The 19403-nt window shown below is 43.3% G+C and overlaps 1 protein-coding gene across 6 annotated transcripts in view; it reads right to left on the bottom strand.

Annotated features, from left to right (window-relative positions):
- Positions 1–19403, bottom strand: part of NFATC1 (nuclear factor of activated T cells 1) — a 116301-nt gene that overhangs the window by 46183 nt on the left and 50715 nt on the right. For all 6 annotated transcript variants that reach the window (XM_061449629.1, XM_061449628.1, XM_061449624.1 and 3 more), the window contains exons 6-8: positions 17329–17469; positions 1624–1679; positions 209–341 (exon numbers count right to left, since the gene is read on the bottom strand). In XM_061449629.1, the coding sequence (XP_061305613.1) occupies positions 209–341; positions 1624–1679; positions 17329–17469 (330 nt within the window). The remainder of the gene's footprint in view (positions 1–208; positions 342–1623; positions 1680–17328; positions 17470–19403) is intronic.

Genomic DNA, 19403 nt, shown 5'->3' with positions numbered 1-19403 from the left:
CTGCCACCACTATGAAAGAAAATAATCTGCAGAGAAGGTCTCTTATGTGGGCAGCAGAGAAAGCAGTGCTTATGGTTTGATTCTCACTCTCATTTCATAGTACCAGGTATATCTTCAAATTACTCAATTACTAAAGAACTATCAGCACCTTGTATCTAAGTAGTCATTATTATCTCTTATTTTTACTAGCACAGATATATTTTGTTACCATTAGCAGGAAGATAGGTGAAAAGCTGGTACTGGCTTCTCTTTCTCTTTCCGTTGCAGACATAGAAGTTGACCTGAACAGGGCTGGTAATTCTCTGATTGCGGAAAGGTGGTATCTCAACCACCAACGAATTCTGCAAAAGCAACAAAACAGAAAGTCAAGGCACAACTAAGGCAGTTGAGCCGTACAATAGGATTCACATGTTAACTGCAAGGAGGAGGTGCCTGGGCTCACAAGGAGGAACACACTCTTTGCAAGGGAAGTGGTGGGCTTTGTGGGCAGGGATGGCTACCCACCACCCCAGCATCCATGCCAAAGTTTTCAGAAGTAGGAAAATAAGATTTTAGCATGTTTCAGGTCTTTTCAAAATCACTAGCTTTTATCTCTTCCTTTTCTGATAGGAAATATGACACTGCATACAGACAAGGCTCTGTACCTCCTGCCTCTGACAAGGATCTGGGCCCACAATTAACTTGTGGTCCTAACTCAGGAGGAGAAAGCACAATTGCTTGGCTGGCAGGTCATCCCCAGTATATGTAACCCTTACACAACTAACTTCCTTTGAAAGGAGAATTAGAACAGGCATTTGATTATTCAGATACTTCCATTTTCCACAATGAAATGTTTTTTTCATGTAACAACTCAGAAGTTTTAAACATGCTAGTTTCTGTGGATAGGAGATCTTGGAAGAACATCTGGTGCTACAGGAATCAGGGCTGGAGATGTGTAGATGATCTTCCACTGTCAAAACCAAAATGCTCCAGCATGGGGCTAAGGAACAAGTTAGCTGCTAGGGCATCAGCTTACACAAATGCACAGTGAAATCTGCTACGACCATCAAAACCTCCCTTGGCACTTTTTTGAAAGAATGAAAGGGAATGCTCATCTTAGCATTTGGCCCACATTCAGGTCTTTGAGTTGTCTGCTTCCATGTCTCCAGCAGGTTTGCAGCTAACAAACTGTTGCATATTCCTGCAGAGGTGGAATAGTGGCCTTATTTCCCACTTACAGTCATGACTGAGGGAGCCACACTTTTCCAACCATGAGGCTGATCTCCTGTGAGGGGACTCACATTTCTTTTGCCGAAGACAGACAAAAGCCAAGGAAAATGCTCAGAAATTGCTTTGGGAGCAAAGGGAAGAACTGACCCAGCAAGACAGAAGATGAGCAGATGGGGCTGGCCCATCCCGGACAATGAAAAAATATTTTCCAAATGGCCTCTCCTACTTTTGGGATAGCTTCCAACAAAGGCTTTTTACCCCATGCTCCCATTAAAGAAAGATTTCCAGGAGGGGAGGCCTAAGTACTTGTTCTGTTTCAGTGCCAGAGCCTTGGAAATCCCTCTTTAGCAACAGTGCTGGAGAAGGCAATATATATTTTTTATCTTGATGTTAAAATATTTAAGGCAGACTTACTGGCTTGCACATTTCTTTGTCGGTTTTGGCTTCCATTTCCCACACATGGTGACCATCTAAAAGACAAAAGAAAAAGATATCTAGTTCCGTCCTTTTTTCCTCTCCCAAGCCAACAAAAGAATGACTTTTGCAAAAAAAATCTCTTTGAAGGGGCACTGCATATATGAAAAACAGCTCTCAAAATGCATCGTCCAAGTGTTGCCCAACCAGGATGCCATCTGGGTAACCAGCGATGGGAGTTCACTTACTTAACTTTTTTGAAGGGGGGAACCACAGTCCAGAGTGCATAATACTGCAATGGGGGAAAGCCACCAGGAGTTTATTCTGCTACTAGTTTGAACAAAAAACTGTTCTACACCTTAGTTTCCCAAACTTTCAGAAAAAATACACTTCTACCTGTGAGGCCTTTTGATCACTAAAAAACAAAACAAAACAAGCAGTATTAAAGAAGCTCCTCAGTCATGAAGTATTTAATTTTAATATACTCCTAACTTGGCTTGTCATAATTCTGCTTCTTGGATCAAAAGGCAAGGCCACAGGCTTGGAAATACAGCTTTTGATTTCATTTTAAAGTTGGTTTAGTTCAGCTACAGTGGTCCCACTTAAGAGTTTTCTGAAGCTGCTTCTAGTGGTGTGTTTGGTCCTCCTAATTTACTAAATTCCTGTTTTCAAGCAAACATGGATTTAAGCCACAGCTATCACTTTTTCTGGGACCTTTCTTTTGGACTTTTCTTTGGTTTTATCTAGTCATTTTTCCTGTAACTCACTGATACAGGAGTCACTGATCAATAACAGGTATTTTTATTTCCTTGCAGCTTCAAAACTCAACAGAAAACAGAAAAATAATACAAAACATACAGTTTCCATTCTGCAAGCCTAGAAAAACACAAACATGTATGGAAGGCCACAAGCAGACTGCTAAGTTGGGCAGTGGGGATACATGCAGCTTCCCGAGTCGCACCATTGTCAGATGTCACCAGAATGGAAAGGAAAAATGAGACTTTATGTCATCTCTTTTGTACCTTTATTGCAGCATCGGGACATGCAAATGCAAATATTAGTTATTTTGAACTTCATCACATAGACGTGGACCTGCCTTAGAAAAACAGCTCTTGGGAAGGTAAAAAGACTGAATACACTTTTTCTTCTCTCTTCACTTTCATGGCCAGGATGAAGGTGACGCATTTAGAACTGTCTGATTTATTACAAGTGTCTGTAAATAATATTTTTGTGTACAGCTGTCCTACTGTGAAAGGAATGATGCTGAGGGACTAGCCTTGGCGATTGTTTTAATGTCCAAAACCCCTTTCTTTTTAATGTATGGAAAGAAGTGCAACGTGAAAGCTGCAGCACAAACAGCACAGTGGATTTGGTAAGTCTTTCTGTAGGAAACAATTAGCAGATCCACCCTTAGCTTCTTCCTACGTTTTAAATTGTGACCCTGGAAAAGGAATCCCTTTAATTGGTACTGCCACGTTCAGCTGAGGCGAGAGAAGGAGCAGCCAGACTGTGCTCAAGTCTCCTTAACGATGCCTTTGGAGAGAGCCAGAATTGAAGCAGACTTCTCGGGAGGACTGGCGATCACTTCACAATTTATCCAACAGATGCTTCCCCTGAGCTGTCAGTAGAAAAAAAACTGATCGAAATTTGGCAAGCCAGGACACATCCCTTGTCTGGAAGCAGCCTCCTTCATCTCCAGCCCTCTCCCTATAGAGCCCCTGTAGCTCCACCTCACCCCCTTCCCCCTCTCCCCCCAGTTAATTCAATCAGTGCTAAAAGTAATACAACGCTACCATAACACTGGCGCTGACACATTTTGCTCTTCTTCTTTGTAAGGGGTTCGTTGGTGCTTTGGGTTTTTTGTTTTCAATCTACAGACACCCAGACTAGTAGTTAACATGTGTTCAATTTGCCTTCACAAATGGATTACCAGAAATTCAGCTTTTTTTGCTGCATTTAATTTCTGCTTTTCAAGAGGAATGATCTGATTCAGGTTTCTGGTTTTTATTTCCTGCCGATACTTCAGTAAAATTCAAAATGACTCCATCTCTAGCTAATCTTTCAATTACTTCACGCAGCACTGCCTTTATACGCTTTTGAAATTTTTATGATGACAAAGAGAGTTTGCTCAGAAATATTTAAAATGCTGTAATCTAAACTATTAGGAAAATAGAAATCCAGAGCCATGGCTAGTCTTTGGAAGCTAGTAAGAACAATACAGGTTTTGCTCCAAGAAATTCCCTTGAGACTGTCCAGACCATTGCTGCTCAGCAACTGAGGGGAAGGGGAAGAGAAGCAAGAAGTAGGGAATAGACAACTCATTAACAGCTAGTGACATTTCATTTAACAAAAACACAGGGAGGAAAAGTTGTTATGAAGCAAGAGACAGAAAGAAGAAAAAAAAAGGGGGGAAAGACAATTCCTCATATTACGTCTGGTGAACCAAGAGGGAAATCTCAACGCCCACGGACTGGGACCAGCTCCAGGAGGGAAACCTTAGACCACTACGTCAACCTCTTACAGTAAACATGTTTTGCAGGTTTATACAGTTCAGCTGAAATATAAAAAAAATCCCCAAAATATAAAAAATAAGGAGAGAAAGGAGTAATGGCTTCGCAACCATCTGTAGAAGTCCGGGGCCTCAAGACAATCTGCCTATGTCGGAGAGAGCGCTTTTGCCCCAGTGCCCGTTCGCCGGGGACCCTGGCGAGCAGGCGGGATGCCGCCTCCTGTCAGCGTGTGCTGGAGGAGTGAGGGCTGCTCGACCACAAAAGTTTCCATTGTAAGCCTGCCACATCTGCAGCAGCCCGCCTGGTTCGGGGCCCGAGGCAACTCCCTCCTGGCCGCCGGCCAACCAAAGTACACCAGAGCAATTTATACCTTTCCAAAATGCAAATAATTCAAATTACAGACATAACACAAAGCTGAAGCAGACACATTTCAGGCATTCCCGTTAAAGTTTACTCTCTGGAATTACCGTACCCAAATGGGCAGTTGTTATACGGGGGGGGGAGATGGAGGCAGGAGAGGAAGGAGAGGAGGAGGCAGGGAGGAAAAGGGAAAAGGGAGAAAACAGCTTTTCCAAAGATCTTATTTCATTCCCTGTCATTTCACTATTTACTTTTTACCAAGTAATAAGAAGTGTCTTCTCCAAACCAAATGCCTGGCTTTGTTTTGGCATTTACAGTGTGATATTTTGAACAGCAAGACATCACTTTATATAGCTAGAAAGTTGTGTCAAGGTATTATACTGGATTTGCTTTGTTTTCTGCTGGTTTGTCGTGTTTTTGTGTTCTGGTTTGTTTTTTTTTTTTTTACAAAAGGGAAATAAAAACGTAACAGTGCCTTGCACAGAACCACAGTGCAAAAGCCCTGCAGAGTCCATGGAGGAGTGCCCTGCTCCCCTGGTGCCAGCAGCAGTGGTTGACCCGACACAGCCAAGGCTTCACCTGGGACCCATGCCAAGGGCTGGAGGAAGTACCCTTGAATCCCTCCTTCAAAGAGGCAGCACAGGAGTGTGGCAAGTGCCTGGGGAGCCAGAACCCCCCTGTTTCACACAGGCTCTGATGTGCCCGGGCTCGGTGCTCCACTGACAGGTGGCCATCAGCACTGCCACCAGCCAAAGACACTGGGTTTTGTCAGGAAGCCTGACATTTACAGACTGATCAATGTTATTTATAGCCATTCCTGCTTCGGGTGCGCTTCACCACCAACGGCTTCAGCCTTGTTTTTTTCAGCGCTGTGACACTTGGAGCACCAGGGATTGCTAATGACGAAAATACCATGAACCTACTGCGTTATGTGGGGTGGATTGTCAGCTCTGCAAAGCATAAACACCCTATTTCAACATGCAGCGGCTGAACGGTGAATGGGCCTTTGTAGTCTGCTCTTATCAGCCGCTCACTCCAGCGTTAAAGGAAACTGTGCACAAGTCCAGAAGTAAAAATACTCTAATTCATCAGGGAATTCCCTACAGTATGAGTCACTGAACGGCTTCCCCACCACACCCAGCTACAAGATTTCCACATAAAAAGACACTGTAGAGGCCTGTTTTTACACAGAAGCAGTGCTAAAAAGTAGTTGTGTAAATCTAGCGGCGTCAGTTATTCACACATAAAGCCTAGTAGACTACAATATACAGAATTTCTGCACGGAAGAGCAACACGAAGACCTGTGAAGACTTTCCAAATAAAGTTTTCTACAGTCTTCCCCTCCTCAGTGCCCATCAGGACTCCTACAGGGTTTCCAGGGCTGGGTTTACCTTCTCACTGCAGGGAACTGCAACCATAGTGCCAGGGGTTTGCAAGCTCACAATAGCCAAACCACCAGGATAACTTGCATTACAGGCCCATGGATGGCAAGAAGGAAAGAATGCACAGTACCAAAAAATCCTAAGCCTGGAAACTCATGAGGGTATAACATCTGGCAACCACCTAAATCTTGCCTCTATGTAACAGGCATAATGGGAGTGTTCAGATATATTTAAGTGATTTCACTTTACTACAGGAGGTTAAAACAGTCTATATTCTTAGTAGTCCTGTGTTTGCTTGAGATATGAGAAGAATAGACATAATCTAGGATTTCACTGCCTGTACACAGTGTACATTTTATACTCTTCCCGCCTGCAGCTCAACAGTTTGACTGCACTGGCTAGACTGTAAATCTGTATTTACATTCACATATTGCAAGTAAGATGGTGAAACTAGCTCTACTCTCCCAAAGGAACCCACTACTTGATTAATGCGTTGTGAGATTACCTTAAACAATAATGCCTATACTACACCACAGATTACTTTAACATGTCCACAACAGGCAGGGACAGATGCAATGCAGAATGATTATACAGTGAAATTTTGAGGTGTTCTGCAAAGGTTGTCTACCTCCCTATTCAGTCCTGTTAATGCATATTCAAATCCCTTAGGAGTGATGGATTTGCAAGTTTTCAATTTGCACCCAGTCCTTTTCCCTGGGAAGTCCACTCACAGCACTGAGATAACTGATCTGTGAATACGTCTAGAAGGAAAGGATGCATTTCCAGCCAGAGAAAAGGATGAAGACTAAGGCAAAGTCTTGTCACTCAGACTTACGAGTCATCCAGTTGTGTGAAGAGGTGCTTCCAGCTTCCAGGTGAACACATTGGGCTTGGGCTAGCAATGAAAGTGGCTAAGAGGACTTTCCTAGGCTGGTCTTGCAGGCATCAATGTGAACAACATTTCCCCAGCTGGACACCAACAAGCCCAATAATCTGTGGATGGGAGTCTATGCCATGTTTCACACCAGCATACATTTTAAAGACATTTACAATGGAAAGGCTGTAAGGATGAACCAACAGCCAAGCAGTCTGCCACCAGATGTACAGGGAAGACGGGGCAGAAAGACAGCAAGAAAACATTCAGAAACACAGAGAATAAATATCCACAGTGTAAACGGCCAGGACCTTTCTTTCAACCACCCCAGTGGCACTTCACTTCCCTGAGACCTGCTGAAGGAGCAGGATGCTTCTCAGTCATGTGCGGGCCCACAGCCACCTGCAGAGCAGCTCCACCTCTCAGCACTGCTCTCAGTGCTGCCATGGCCTGCCTGCTGCCCAGCACCTCATCCCCACCTGCCTCCAGCCATCTTGATCTCCTCTTTGCTCTTCCACTACTTTTGCTATGGGACCACATGGCTGGTCTGATTTTTGCCTCTTTTATTTCCCTCTTCCTATCCAGGAAGACCCCCAGTTGTTCTGCCCTTCTCACAGCCTACTCTCCTGCTTCCCCGATATCAAGACTTCCCCAATAGCGCTGTTCCCTGCCCCAGGCATGTCTTCTGGCATGCATCAGTCCATGTGCAGCAGGGCTCATGCATAGCTGACGTATTTTATTTCCACATCAAAGCTGCTATATTTGTGTCTCCTCCTAAGCATCTTTTGCAGCATAGAGATATTGTCCATTCCTTCAGCTATATATTTTTTCAGTATGGAGCTGAGTATTATGTAAACATAGGTGTGTCTGTCATGCATATGATGCTCTCAAGTTACTTTTTCTTTTTTACATGAACTTAGCAATAAAAAAGTCATGCAGCAATCAGGTGATAAAAATCCAGTACAAACTGTATCTTGCAGTACTTTGGCATCTGTGCCAGACATGCACTTCTTCTCTGGTTGCTCAGCTGGGCAAGCCAAAAGCTGAGGGACTCACTTTACGTAAATGCTGAGCCTTTTTAGCTGCTTTTACCACAGTATGTCTAACAGGCTTAATTATTCTGAGATCAAGTGTTTGCAAATGAACTGTAATTTTAGTCCAGGTAATTAAAAGGAGGTACTGCGCTGACAACTGACTGATCGGGTTCATTTTGAGCCAAAATCATTGGAATGACCTGCCAGATCCTATTTTCAGCAGAATAGAAGCTGGTTATGCAATTTGTGCTTTCTGGCACCTCCCCCTATTGAAATTACTGTTGGTCTGAGGGTTTTATATTCAGTAAGTCTCAGTAATTCCAGATCTAATATACTCAACTTCCAAGTAAAACTGCAGCTTGACATCCCTGCAAAATCTCTCTAGAGCAGGCAAGTTGAACCAAGCACACCCAGCACAGCCATCCACCAGCAGTCATGACAATACTCTACTCTGTTTACATTCATGTCATCTTGTCTTCACGATTTTACTTTGCTCTGGGAACCTCTAGTAGGCTGAACCTCTGACTTTGCAGCTGAAACTGAGTAAAATATTCCTGGTCCACCTTCTTCAGTCTAATTTGCCTCATATTTTCTCAGAGACTGCTGGAGTAACAAACCTCACAGCCAGTTTAAACCAAGTTCCAAATTTTCCTTCCATTAACAATTCTTTTCCTCTACTTCTTCTGTGTGGGATGCCAACACCACCACCTGTACTATAGCTACTTCTTCTTCTTTCTCAAGATGTAAGTTTGATATAAATGCTTTCAATTCTTCCTTCTTAATTATTTTTTAAGACAAAAGTTCTTCATTTTATCTATATGGCTGCAATTTCTCATCTTCCAGAGACATCCCATTATGGCAACCCTGCATGACATTTTAGCAGAGTCTAAACATCAAACGTTTGAGAGGCATTTTTATTTTTTTCATCTCATTGTCCTTCTCATGTCCCTTGTCTTGTTTCTCTTGTCCAGCAAGGTTGGGCTCAATCTTAGAGGTCCCTCCTCTTCTCCTCTGATTATCTGCCTTGGCATCAGTTTCCCTGCAACAAGGTATCTCTCTATTCTTCTCTTAAATGTCATTGCAGTTTCTTACACATTGCTTTTGAAGGTGCAGTCTTAGTCCCTCAACAGACCTAAAATGAACATGTTCCTCTTCCCCTAGTTCTCCCCGCTCTTCCTGTGATGCCCAGCTGAGACACGAACCATCTCTTAATGACGTCAGGGAAGTAACAGAAGACAATGAATTGTGCTTTTCCAAGAGATTTAGACATTTCCCCAAAAACTAAGTACTTGGGAAGTATCCCCTTGTACTGGTTTACGTGGCAAGATTTTGGTAGTGGTGGGGCTGCAGGGATGTCCTCTGGGAAGGTGCCAGAAGCTGCCTGCATGTTGGACAGATCCAGCTCCAGCTGGCTCCAAGATGAACCAATTGACGGCCAAACCTGAGCCCATCAGCAAACCTGGTGGCATTTCTCTGACAATGTATTTTAGAAGGGGTAAAAATGTTGTTTAACAGCTGTGAGAGGAGTGAGAATATGAAAGAGGGACTGCCCTGCAAACATTCTCCCTCCAAGGTCGGTGAAGAAGGAGGCGGAGGCCATGTTTCAGGCACTGGAGCTGAGATTCCCCTGCAGCCTGCGGAGGTCACGGTGAAGCAGGCTCTCATCCTGCAGCCCATGGAGACAACCACCCCAGACCAGTCATCTACTCTGCAGGCTGTGCAAAGCCCATGTTCCTGGAGCAGGCTCCTGGCAGGAGCTGTGGCCTGTGAAGAGCCCATGAAGATGCAGGCCTCCTGGCAGGAACTGCGGACATGGGGACCCACACCACAGCAGTCTGTTCCTGAAGGACTGAACATCATGGAGATGACTCACACTGAAGTTCATGAAGGACTGTCACCCACAGGAGAGACCTAAGCTAGAGCAGGGGAAGAGTGTGGGTGCGAAGGAGCGGCAGAGAGAGGAGCTGTTATGGACTGACTGCAGCCGCATTTCGTGCTCCCCAGCACCACTCAGGGAGGAGGTAAAAGTTGGGAATGAAGGAGTGAAGTCTGACTTGGGATGGGAGGAGGGGGTAAAGGTGGGTGTTAGTTTTGTCTTTGTTTCTCACTACCCTATCCTATTTTTAATTGGTAATAAATAATCTTCCCCAAGCAGAGTCTATTTTGCCTGTGACAGTAATTGGTAAGCAATCACCCTGTCTTTATCTTGACCCATGAGCTTCTTCATCCTATTTTCTGCCCCCTGTCCTGCTGAGGAGGGGGAGTGAGAGAGCAGCTTGGTGGGTATCTGGCAGCCACAGAAGGTCAACCCACTCTTTTCCCCTCCTGTCTTTAGGCACTGATTGCTTCATTAGACTCTCAGTGCTCTGGTAAGGGCTGTAAATTCCTGTGTGTTTGGACAGAGCGTTCTACTGGAACAGTAACAGTAAAAACTATCTGAAAACTTGTGATAGTTATAAAAGTTCAGAGACAAAGGTTTGATTGCACAGATAGGGCTTCTTGAAGTCACTTAGTCTGGCAAAGACATGAAAAGACAAATTTCAAGCATTCAGTCACAGTTTCTGTAATAATTAAAAATTTACAGGATTACTCAGACAAGTGACTTTTAGCTAGAGACCATATGGTTATTCCTTATTTCTCTGTTGTCCACAGTAAGTATCTGTGATTGATTGATCTCATTCTTCACTGTGAGAGCAACACCCTGGATGAGGCTCATTGCCACTGATACCACCTCATGCATATGGCTGCTGTCCCATTCTGTCTTCACCATTCCCTAGACTAAACAGCCAGGAAAAACTGAAATGTGCTGACATTTCCTACAAGCTACATCACTCCTCGTGCATGCGTGTGAAAGGGTTCCACCATCAAATGACTCCACCATTTGATGACATTACTTGCCCAAGGATATCTATTTCTGGGCAGTGGCCAGAAACCCCTTCAGCTATCAATACACCTCTAGGAAATAGGTTCAAGTGACCTTCACATGAACTCTGTGCTCCCAACTTGTATGCCTTTGCCATTTCCAGTTTATCTAGTTTCCAGGATTTTTAGCCTCACTGCGCATGAGTCAATGTGCAACCACTCACTGCCAACTGGAACGTGTGTCCTGGACTCAGATAAACAGACAGATAAAGACAAAATTACGTAGTATCTGTCCATCTGACTAGAGGGGGAAAGGGAGTTCTGCCACTTGCTTATTTATTATGTGAGCTACAGTATGATTACCAGTGTGAAACATGACCCCTTTTTGGCCAGTTGCCCCCCAAACTGTGACTGCTACTGGCCATGGAAAGAGCAATGGAAAGATCTCTGAGAATGTAAGATCTTTTACCAAAGGGAGCTCTGCCAAGGCTCAGGTCACCCGTCTCCCCATCACATCACGTCAAAACAGACTCCAAACCCTGAGCTCCAAAGTGTAGCTGAGTCAAACCAAGAAGCCCACATGCTTCCCTAATGCATCTGTTCCATCCACACGCCAATCAAATGTTTCATGAACATATCCTTTTCCAGAACTTTTTCTAAGTTTTCCTGAAGCTAAAATACTGCACTTGAGCTACCTGCTATACACAGCAAGGTATCTTTTGCTCACACAACATGGGGGAAACAAAACTGAGTTTCTCAGACTGACATTTGTACCTTAAAGCAGCAACTGATAGTAATCTTTGCCAGAGACAGTGATATTTGAGAGGAACAAAAAACCTGTGAAACACTTAAATTCGTCCAGCTTCCTTCTTTTCCATATCATATTTACTTTGCGCAAACATTTGGCTGACCACTGTTGACCACATGTCTAATGGGAGGCAAACGGTAAGTCTTCCCATCTGAAATACTTACAGAAAAGAGTGATTACCTTTGGCATAAACACAAAAAAAATTTAGTGATTTCACTCAGCTATCTTTCATCTACTCTAGTACAACCATTATCATGCCACATCAGCACCTTCATGTTCTAAATGCAAAACCTGCTCCAGCAGAGAAAACGAACAGTTTTGATACAAAAATCCATTTAACAAAATAAAAACAGCAGAATGAACACTTTGAAGCAGTAACTAAATCTTAAGAATCCCATTTGACAGTATTAAAAAAGAGAATATTCCCTGGAGGAAGCATTGCTTAGATGTTGTTTACTTCTCTGTCTGTTGGGCACTTGAGTTTCAAATGCTTTGAGCGTAATAACTGATGATATTATGCAGTTAGGTTACAAAGTGCGTAGGTGTTAGGATCACTGTCGATTTGAAGGTTGAGTAATTAACAATATGTTCAAAACCCCTGAAGCCTGTAAGCCTGGTGTTACTCAGAGATACAGCATTACACATCATGAACTCCATTAACATCCATCAAAGAGAGCAATACATCTTGAGGGAGGGGCATGTGTCACAAGAAAGCTCAAAGGCACGTCTTTGACCAGGACAAAATGGCCTTCAACTTTAACAACTCAGAATCAGAATTTCAAAGTCAGTGTTATTCGAGAAGCTATTCCTGTAGTGAAGTTGGGTGTTACATCTCTACCTTTTTGCTCTTTAAAACTTTGCCTTGACCTCTGGTCACTAAGCACAAAACCAGAGAAATGGGTTTGGAGCTCTAACTTAACTAGAGGAAACTCAACTGAATGACAACTAGTAACAACACACTAAATAGCTATTTCTTCCCATAGCTTGCAACTTGCTAACAATGAAAACTTCAGTCAGTTTAACCTGATCTCTTAGGTATGTCTAGACTTGGCCAAATCCATGAAGTTCAGAAATACATGAGCTAGCTCCAGCGCCAAAACCATTCTAGCTATAGGAGCAAGGAGCAGTTTTTGAGCAAGGAGCAATTTTTGAGCAAGGAGTGATTTTCAGGGTAGATTAACTCTTTAAGATCTTAGTGTGAGACTCTAAATCCCAAAACATCCTGGACAACTCTGCAAAATCCTATGGCATGCCAACAAGACATACCCACAATGTTCCTGTGCTTTGGTGCTAGGGGTATTTGCTTTATGTTTTATCAGTAAGCTTTCATTTGTCGGTTACAGGAAACACTTTGTGAACTGAGTGAAACTAGGATTTTTCCACCACACTCATTTTATAGATCACTAATCATAATCTGATACACCAGCAGCCAAAAGCCTGGTCATTTCTGTTAGGCTTTTGAGCTGCTTTGTGTTCAGTAACTCACATTAGCTTTGAGAAACTAGCTTTGAAAACAATACACAGTTTGCAGAAGCTGTTACCAAAAAAAGGCAGCTAACAGATATATAGTCCTTAAAACATACTCTACAAATACCTCTGCATTTTCTAAACTTCCCTCAAGATTTTTATGTCGTGGTACATTTATAATCTAGAAACAAAATAAGAAGTTTCAAAAATATAAGTAATTAAATCAATGTCTTTTATTAGAATTCCAGATCACGATCTGTGCTCTTGCAGATGCGTGTGTTAGAAAGGAAACATTTTGTCCCTCCTAGCCCAACACCTCCTCCCACAGCTAACAAACATCAGCTTCACTTCACCTACTGTTGTAACTAAAATGCACACCTTGCCTGTACAGCAAATACCTGCCTACAGACATCAAGGGCCCTTGCTGGTAAGAAGTTGCAGACTTTTATATGTTTTAGAAAGTACTAATTCTTTTGATGACAAACAGATTAGTACTGGATGTCCTAAACCTACCACCCAACAACCATGACACGCAATCTCACAAGACCCTTTTGAAACTCATGAACAGAAAAGCATGACTACAAAGACAGACAGAAAGTGAAAGAAGGTAAGAAAAACAATTATTAGTGTCATCATGGAACTCCCCAGTATAAGGAAATCCTGAATTTAAGAAAGTGAACCTCTCAAAGCACATTCACCATTGACATTTTTACTACCACTAGGTTTCTCGGACACTCGTTTGATATCATTGTTCATCACTGGAAAATATGGTCTGATGTGCAAGCAATAAAACATTGACCAAAATCCTGTAAAATAAGGACTCGTTTCAACATGAGAACTTTTTTATGGTACTGTAAAAGGCTTGAGCAAATTTTAGTCCACTTCTGAACAGACTCATTTATCCAAAGGGTTGCCTTTTGGCCGAGTGCTAGACCACACTGTGAGGGGTTCTCTTTTCAGAGGAGGTCTTCACAGTGCTCCTCCCATGTCCTTTCAGTGTGCCTTGCCTCCATCTCTCAGCCGCCTTATTCCTCTGTGACATGCAGAGTCACAGGGCTGCAACCTTATGTCCTGTTCTGTTTCATATGCTTCCCGGCTAAAAAAGCAGGCAGTAAGGGGTTAAGCTGAAAGCACCAAGCTGCTGCCTCCCCGGCTGAAGGATTGATTTGATCATTCTTCAGGGATTCCCTCTTGTATGAGTCACTACACAGACTGACTCCCCACGCAAGGAGGCCAGGATAATGCCATTCCTCCAGAGACCAGAACAGCTGAGGGCTAGCCCCGAAGATGGAGAGCTTGGGACTTGTGCTTCAAAAAACATTCAGCAGGCCACAATGCACTCAGCAGACTTAAAGAAATTATTAAGACAGAAAGGAGGGGGAAAAGAGCAAACAAAAAGTGTTTGCAAACTCTGCATTAACCAATTAAGTATGCAGATTAGCATGAATTAGATGAGCTTCCAGAGACTGCCTCCTGGTTTGGGGACTCTGCCTGAGTGGGGACTCATGAGCTCATGCAGTATAATATTTAAATTTTATATAAAAGGTATGTTCTCTTCATGAGTGCAGTGATTCCTATGATCTATTACTTTGTAACAGCTGTGTTTGGCTGCTACCCACTAGGAACGTGATTAACATTTCGAAATCAAAAACAAAAGCAGGAAAACTAATGAATGTCTCCAGCTAATCACAGAAGTTCATAACTAGCTTTCTAAGGGAAAGAGAAACTATGTTGGTGTTCCAGTTCTTGACCTACTTTAATAGATGTACAATAGCTGAAAGGAAAAAAAACACTGTGCTGATTTACAAAAGTGAAGGTTGCTAATACTTGTTCATTTTACATTAAATACCCTGCTCAAAAATGGAGCTGGAGCAGTCTGCCACTAAGACAGCAATGCATCGTGCTCAATTGCTTTTAATGCACTGAGCTGTGTTTGCCAGTGTAGCCCATAACTTGTCACAGAAGCCCTAGAAATTGCTCAGCCTGGATCAGCCAGCAACTTAGCTTTTTGTGTGCCATTCCTAGTGACACAACTGCAGCTTCTGCAGATGCTGAACACTCTCGACTTTGAAGGCTCAGCTCCTGCATTGTACCTCCATGAGTCAGTATAGCCCTGCAACGGCAACAAATCTACCATTAGACTACTAAAAACAGGCAGGCCAGTTTCAAATCAGACCTCTCAGTACTGGCTTAATGATTTTGATTACTCTTCAATGATAGCAGCTCACTGACTGACTTCTGGTCCATCCTGTCAACCCATATACCCAAGAGATTTTCAGGGTGACAGCAAGTCCTTTCAACCACTTTCTTCCTCATCAGTACACACAATGTGTGCAGCAGTACACTCCATCTTTTTCACAGTGTTAAGAAAATGTCACTTATATAAATTATTTTCTACCTTTATGCTGTCTTTGGGCAGCTTCAAATTCCTTTTGCTCAAGGGAGGTATCTGTCTGGTTAAGAAGTACAAGACTGGCTCTATTTTGCATTTTTGTAATTTAAAACTATAGAGTGAACTTCTGCATTTGGTGTACTTAGTCCTAAGGGCGACAGTGTCCAAATCCACACTGTGCTACCTGCTGGTGAGTGATTCAACTTAATAAAGGAAGAGGAGAGAATGTACCTCTGAAGGAAAGCACACATTAACATGGTTTCCTTCCTGTAATGAGACAGATCGAGGACTTTGCTCCTGACATGTCACACTAACCCACTTCTGTGCAGCAAAGAAAGTTTAAATATAAAATAGACAGTCACATTCTTCCCTCCCCTCATGCCACGTAGAGCAGAGTTCAGATGATTTTAATCGCAATACCACCTTCTTTCCTTTTTTTGTTTAAATTTCATAAGAAACAAAAACAGTGTTCTGCTAATCTCACAGCCACAGCCCAGCTGTGTAGTACTTGGCGGTCACAGGAATGGTCCTGACTGGCTCTCAGTCACCTCTGCCCCATGTGCACTTACGGTGACTGAAATCTCACCAAACCAGGACTCTGCTGGTGAACTTCAGGGAATTCTTCTGCTCTTCCTCTGAGCTCACTGAGCCCAAAGACTTGGATGCCTTTGCCTACATAACCTCCCCTGCTCACCCTGGCGTCCCTTTCTGCTTCCTGCAATGCTGGTGGGGGCCACGGGGAGGAGAATTGTGTGGGAACCTCACGGAAATGAAGGGTTAAATGGGCTCAGTGTCAAAGCCAATGCTGGCTGCCTGAGGAGCTCCCAAGACTGTTTAAAGTTCAGAGGGGTTTCAGCTGGCAGCTGAGGAATCCATGGCTTGTGCCAGCGCCACGGAAACCCTTTCCAAAACAAGACTCAAAACTACCCGTAATGATCTTGTTTCAGAGCCTGACTTTGACTCACAGCTCTGCTCCTACCACCTTTTCCCACGGGGGGCATTCACATTATGCACTTTCACCCTGTGACCTACTGCTCCTGCACACATCCCACCACTCATGCAGACACCTCCTGCTCCAGCCCCAGCGCCCACCCCGTGATGTTTGCCCTGCTTCAGCCTGGCCTGGAACCCTTTCGCAGGAAGAACAGCCACAACACCAATGCACTGCAGAAGCAGCACTGGGTGAGGAGGTGTCAATTGTGTCCAGTCCTCCTCCAGTCCTCAAAGTAAGACAGAAACACCCTTCAAATGAATGCATGTGCACTGCAAGGCCTCCTCAGACATCAGCTTGTAAATGCCACCAGTCTTGAATGCCACAGAAGGAAACACAGGTATGTACACACACTCCACCAGCAGCAGCTCCACTCCCTCTTCCACAAATTACAGAGATTTAGCATGAGGTACCATCTTGCAGGTTTTACGGGGACATTCATTAGAGACTGTAGCGACAGGACAAGGAGTAACAGGTTAAAATTTAAACAGGGGAAGTTTAGACTGGACATAAGGAGGAAATTCTTTCCTGTTAGGGTGGTGAGGCACTGGAATAGGTTGCCCAGGGAGGCTGTGAGTGCTCCATCCCTGGCAGTGTTCAAGACCAGGTTGGACGAGGCTTTGGGTGACATGGTTTAGTGTGAGGTGTCCCTGCCCATGGCAGGGGGGTTGGAACTAGATGATCTTAAGGTCCTTTCCAACCCTAACTATTCTATGATTCTATGCCATTAGAGGCTTCGAACTCCTTTCACAGATCTTATGGGGTACAGCCACAGTTTGCTACAAAAACAAATGCCAAACATTGACTTTCAATGTCGCTATTGTCTACCTGTAACTACACCTGCCATAGTGTGAACCTCAGCATAAGGCACGGCTCAGATCGCTTTCACAGCTTTGCCCTGTGACATGGAAAACATATTATGTGCAGAAGAAAATGTCATTACCATATTTATGCTTTCATCATTTGGCAGAGATTTTAAAACTGAGGAGAAAAGGCAGACTGGAGTCTAGATTGAAAAGACATACCTGGTGCTTTCTCCACAAAGATGACTTTGGAATCTTGCAGAAAGTTATGGCCAGTCAGTATCATTTTTTTCCCTCCAATAACAGGAAAGCTGTCTGTACTTTGCTTCTCCACCAGAGGCAGTTCTTGGGCAGATCTCTGAGCTGGAGAGTTATAAAGGAGATTTAAAAAAATAGTAAAAAAGCAAACACAATCACACAAAAATAAGTAAATACTGCATTATTAAGTAACCTAATGCCTACCCTCATAAGATAAGCTCACTTTGATATAGCAATAAAGAAAGGTCAGAAAGTTTGCAGGAAATACGGCTGGTTTTCAAATGCCTTGATCATAAACAATAAGGTTACCAAACATAGCAGTACAGATTCAAAAGGCTCACAAAGGTGTTTTAAAACTTAGCTTCATCTGTACTATATCAAAAAGTGCATTTTTAATGAAACTCATTTCTTTTAAATAATTTTATTTTATGTAATCTATATGTGCCATGTGTTTGTAAGAAACACGTGACAAAATAGACCATCCATGTCCAAAATGCGTTGTCAGTTCTGCAAACTGTCTTGCAGCAGCAGCAGGAGCAGCCATGCGTATCACAGTCCAGCAGAAGCTCACAGTTTAGAGAGCATATTTCCATCAGAACTTGAGCGCCAAAGCACTCATGGATCCATGCAAACAGGATCTGGTATTCTCGTGGCACATATTTTATCCCCCCCAACTGGGACACAAGAGTGAGCATGGCTGTGCTTCAAGGAATGACGTGACATTTTATCCAGATTACATGGTTCCTCCTGGTGTCACATGCACTAAGAGATGCATGAAGGTTTTGACCTCAGCTTGTTCCACATTCTGCACTGGAAATAACACTAGCCCTTATTTTTTCTCCTGTTTTCCACTCCTCCAGTAGGAATGTACCATGCATTTGCTCATTACACAACCCTCAGAACTGCAGTTCAATGATACAAATCCAAACTTCATATTTAGTGTCTTCCTGAGCTTGCATCCTTGCACAGACCAGCTCAGGATGCATTCAATTTGTGCCTTATCCTGCTATATAGCAACTGAAAAGCTCTCATCAGCTTCAGCAGGACCAGGATGAAACCATGATTCATCACATATTCTTGCTTTGCCTGTTAGCCTAGAACTTGCCCTTGAATAAGAAACAAAGGGGAAATTATTCATTTCATATATATCCTGGACATAAGACAGGGCTTTCTGCCAGTCTACCTGATAAGAAATTTAACTTCCTATTCCTATACCTATATATTCCTATAGATAAGGCAGCTCTGCTATTCTTCAGAAATAACTAGGCTTGTATTAATATAAGTCCTTTCCCATTGCCAATGCTCATTTGTTTATCTAAACGAATTTCAGTGAAGGAGAGAAGCTATCACTGTTTGTCTAACAGCACTACCCTTTCCTATGATTTCTGCTTCTCTTGCAGACGCGGACTACTAGAGGGGCAGTGGTGCTACCCCAAGCAAAAGGAAGGAGTACTGTCGCTGGTCTAAAAGTATGTCACCGATGCCACAGCTTTTGCAAGAGGAATGCAGGGCTGCTCTTTCCAGCAGCCTCACTATTAATGACCCATGTCTCCAAGAGATCAAATTCTGCCAGACATGTTGTGTGGGACTCTAGACTGGCAATGATGCATGGACAAGTGCAGACACAACCTTCTAGCATGTGTGGAGATAGGGATGATCAAGGCTTCCTTCCTATGCTCTCTGCTCTCCCACCCAGGGCTCACCCCCCAACATACCTGCCAGATGCTAAGTCAATCCCTACCTGGTGGCATCAGAAATATCTACTTTATGTAATCCAAGAAAACCTTAAAAACCTGTTTCAGTCCATCCAGCTGAACAAATTAGCATTAGGACTTGGACTGAAATTCAGTTTTCACCACTTCTGCTGGAATGTTAAAGCTGCATAAAGCAAATAGGTTTTGTTTTGTGTGTGGGAGGCTGACGAGGCTTACAAAGCAAGAATGATCTACGTGTCCTTGGAGGGTGCTCCAGCGCATCTGATGAAAAGCAGTCTGCTCAATCAAAGAGATCCCAGTGCAGAAACCTTGTTTCTGGAGGTT

The sequence above is a fragment of the Pezoporus flaviventris genome, unplaced genomic scaffold, assembly GCF_033815535.1.
Source record: "Pezoporus flaviventris isolate CSIRO_AGI_PZ_B2104156 unplaced genomic scaffold, CSIRO_AGI_Pfla_v1 ptg000007l, whole genome shotgun sequence".
NCBI classification, from domain to species: domain Eukaryota; kingdom Metazoa; phylum Chordata; class Aves; order Psittaciformes; family Psittacidae; genus Pezoporus; species Pezoporus flaviventris.
This window is presented reverse-complemented; position numbering and strand designations above follow the sequence as displayed.